Source organism: Rhinatrema bivittatum, chromosome 15 (genome assembly GCF_901001135.1).
Source record: "Rhinatrema bivittatum chromosome 15, aRhiBiv1.1, whole genome shotgun sequence".
NCBI classification, from domain to species: domain Eukaryota; kingdom Metazoa; phylum Chordata; class Amphibia; order Gymnophiona; family Rhinatrematidae; genus Rhinatrema; species Rhinatrema bivittatum.
Window position 1 is genome coordinate 24,500,918 of NC_042629.1, and position 3,744 is coordinate 24,504,661.

Below are 3,744 nucleotides of genomic sequence, written 5' to 3' on the forward strand. Positions count from 1 at the left end.
CTTAATGTGTGATCTCTTGAAAACCGGACTGAAAGTCTCAATGTCATCCTTTGCAGAAACGCCGGGCTGTCTTACCTTGCTAGAGCTTTTGCATTTCATCGTGATTTTTTGTGAATTTACACAGTCAAAACATAATAATACAGTTGTTTGAATACCTACAGGCTGCAAGTGATTGATAAGACCAGACGGCTCAACACTGAGCACGTTGTCAAAAGGCTTGCTGATGCAGTCCTGTTTTCTAAAATAACTTTTGTCCGTTTTCTGAGTAGACGGTGTGTTCATTTGCACAATTTTTGGCGATACCTTTTGTATTTTCTCATTAGTTTCGACAGGTTCGCGAATATTTGCTCTTTGTGTTGTTGCTGAGTATATTTCTAAAACAGAAAACTAAGTTACAAGAACTCAAACACCACAAGAGATTAATAAAATATTTTTATTATCACCAATTAAAACAAAACAATAAAAAATACACATACACACAATCCAAAAGCTATTGTGACAATCAATTGTCACAGTTTTTAAAGAAAACTTTAATTTGAAACTTTTATCCACCTGCCGGGGTAGTGGATCTGGGTTCAAAAAAGGTTTGGATAAGTTCTTGGAGGAGAAGTTGATTAACGGCTATTAATCAAATTTACTTAGGGAATAGCCACTGCTATTAATTGCATCAGTAGCATGGGATCTTCTTGGTGTTTGGGTAATTGCCAGGTTCTTGTGGCCTGATTTGGCCTCTGTTGGAAACAGGATGCTGGGTTTGATGGACCCTTGGTCTGACCCAGCATGGCAATTTCTTATGTTCTACAACGCTGACCTATTTGCTTCAGTCACTAAGTGTAATTTACAAAAAATAAACACACACTGTAAACACTCATGCAAATATAACTATCTCAGAAACACAAAAAAAGGCATATTTGACATCATAACAGCAAATGCAATTATTGTCAGCCTTGTAAACCTGCAGCAAACCCCCTTATTACATAACTGTGTTATGAATGTAAAAGGGATTTTCAGTGTCTGTATATCTGAAATATCTGATTTTGTCTCCAAAGAACCCCTGTCAATTCTGGTAGCTCTGCCTGTCAGTATATTTAGAGTGCATTTACTTAGGGTGAACAAAAGACTAAGCATAAACACTTACTGGCTGAACGGTTCAATCTACTTGCAGAAAAAAGTTCTTTATTAGATGCAGTAGTCTATGGCATGACTGTAACAGAGAGTTCTAACTCCGCAGACATCGTGATTCCCCAAGGCACTTTTATATGCTACAACTCTAAAAACACGGAGTGGTTTGGTTTTTACATGTAAATTGCAAATAACCTCTGCCAATGAACATTACACATAGGCAAGATGGGTTCGTTTTTTTCCCTAAAATTTGGGACAAGAAAATCAGGTGAGATTTGCTGAAAAAAGCTCTGTTTTTCAGTAAAATATAAACACACCATATTCAAGACTTCAAGTGGAATTGCTTGCAGTTCTATAAGAGTCAGGTCTATTGTCTGCATTGCATAGAGAGGAAAGACAGTGAGGATTACACATTTTCCTGGAATTGTAGATGAAGATGTTTATTGTATTTGCTGGTGGAAAGGAAGACCAGGGTATTAGGTTTCAGCATGGTACAAGATGAGCTGCCTGCATGTAACAGAAAGAAGGGAAAAAGCTGAAGGGACCTGAAACGTCATACGCAATTGCATGTGAATAAGGCTTGGATGGAGGGTCTTCCCTGATTCAGATCTAATTGGAAACACGGATCTTGTCAGCCCATGGCTTTACAGGAAGCTGAATTGCACTAGTGGACATCAGCTCGACATCCACAACTCAATAAGCGGTTCATCTGACATGCAATATAACATGGATTAAAAACTATTTTTGTCTTTGACGTGGACCTCTGCCTGGCCTTCTTCATCCCTAAATCAATGTTGGATTAAAGTGGCAAGACCTGTGCAACATTTACAAAATAAGGTTTGCAGCTCAGGATGCTCTGGTGGTCGACCCATGTAAGGAGAAGGAGGCAGAAGGCTCATCTGACCCAATCCCCAGTCTGGACTGCATTTTGGGGGTGGGGTGGGGGAAAGCTATGCCTTACACAACAGCAACACCTGCTGGCCAAGCTCAGAGTACAGCAAGGGCTGTAGGCTGTGGCATACCGAATTGAAAAAATATCTTCCTTGTTTAAAAAAAACCAAAAACAAAACAAAACACTACATCCATGCACATCTACTATCCATCTGTGTCCTGTCACAATCTTCTGCAAATACTGGGAAGGAGGGGTCCCTATTGATTAGATTTGGTTTAGAAGTGGCACAGGAGGCTGGCAGCAGATGCCAAAAATAAAATGTACTTACTGCATCTCGCAGCTCTGCAAGGAGGGAGGGGAGTTTCATGCACTTACTGCATAGGAATATGTGTTTTACAAAAATGACAGACGGTCCATGCTCATAACTTTAAGAGCACCAACAGATTCTAACATTCGTTGAAAGCCCTTTAAATGCACATTAGCAGCAGCAAGCACAGGTTTGAGAGTGCATATTCAGACTTCTTGTTTTTCTACCAGTTATTGCGTTCGCTTTTGTGTATGCAAAGTTCAAGAGGAGACGGAGCTACCGCAGGCTCACTTCATTCACTCGTCATTCGAAACCTAAAATTTCACCAACGCGTCAAACCTGCTCCCGGCATCTCTGCATTTGGAATGACACGATATGGGCATCTTTTCTTTGTTAAGCATAAAATTTCGAGTCCTCCTGCAATTCCAAACTGCAAATCATAATGGCAAAAAATATATCTATAAACACACATACACACTTTTTTTTTTTTATATCAACAGTGGTCAGCATAAAGCCACCACTGGAAACCAAATAAATCCCCAGTGACTGCAGACAAAGATAAGCCTGGTATCAGCTTACAGGCTCAAAACAGTACAAAGGAAACTCAAAAAGTACCGAAAATAGTAGGCTTGGTTTGCTTTTCCTCTTTAGTATAAAAATCCCATAATAAAATATTGCTTGTAATAAATAGGAAAGGGTGAGTTAGCAGAGACCAATTTCCTCTCTTAAAGCTTTCTCTGAAACATTTGTCCCATATAATGTAAGCATTTTTTCTCTGTTTCACTTGATATTAACTTTAAAAAGTCTGCTTGTACGCAAACAGGATATCCCATATTAAAACAGCCATTTATCACAGCTGAATGCTGCTTTCCAGCCACGATACGCTCTGCTGCCATGGTGTACAGCACTCTACAAAAAACAGAAAACCACTCTTTTAAAAGAAAGAAAGAAACCAAAATCCCCCCAACCTTATGGAAAAGGATTGCGACCACCCTGCTCTAACCCTCGGCTCACCTTCTTAAAAGTGAACCGTGAGCACGCCAGACGCGCGCCGTTCACTGACTCCCCGTGCAGGAAGGGGGGCCAGTGGGAAGCCAGAAGCAGGGAAGTGCAACTTTCTCCAACATCTTTATGGATTCATTTTGGGAGGGGCAAACTATTTAAAGGAGCAGGAACACCAGGGCTGCTCGATTCTCAAAACCAGCACTCATCCCTCACATCGCAGAGGGACCAGTTCTCTTCCAAAAATGCTGATCACCTCCCTCAAATGAATTAAAAAAAAAAAAAAAAAAGTGTTTTTTTGTTTTTTTTTAACACTGCTTATTTAATATCCTTAAGGCTCATAAGAATTTGCTAAAAAGTCAGGTTCTTATGAATTTTGTGCGTTTGTGTTTAAGCCCCTGATGAGCCGAGCAGCAGCCTG

At 40.1% G+C, this 3,744-nt stretch overlaps 1 protein-coding gene across 1 annotated transcript in view; it reads right to left on the bottom strand.

The window, feature by feature from the left end:
• Positions 1 to 419: 419 nt before the first annotated feature.
• C15H21orf91 (chromosome 15 C21orf91 homolog) overlaps positions 420 to 3,744 on the bottom strand; it is a 46,239-nt gene continuing 42,914 nt past the window's right edge. The window contains 1 exon segment of the mRNA XM_029578731.1: positions 420 to 3,744. Coding sequence (XP_029434591.1) covers positions 3,691 to 3,744 — 54 coding nt within the window. The 3' untranslated portion in view covers positions 420 to 3,690.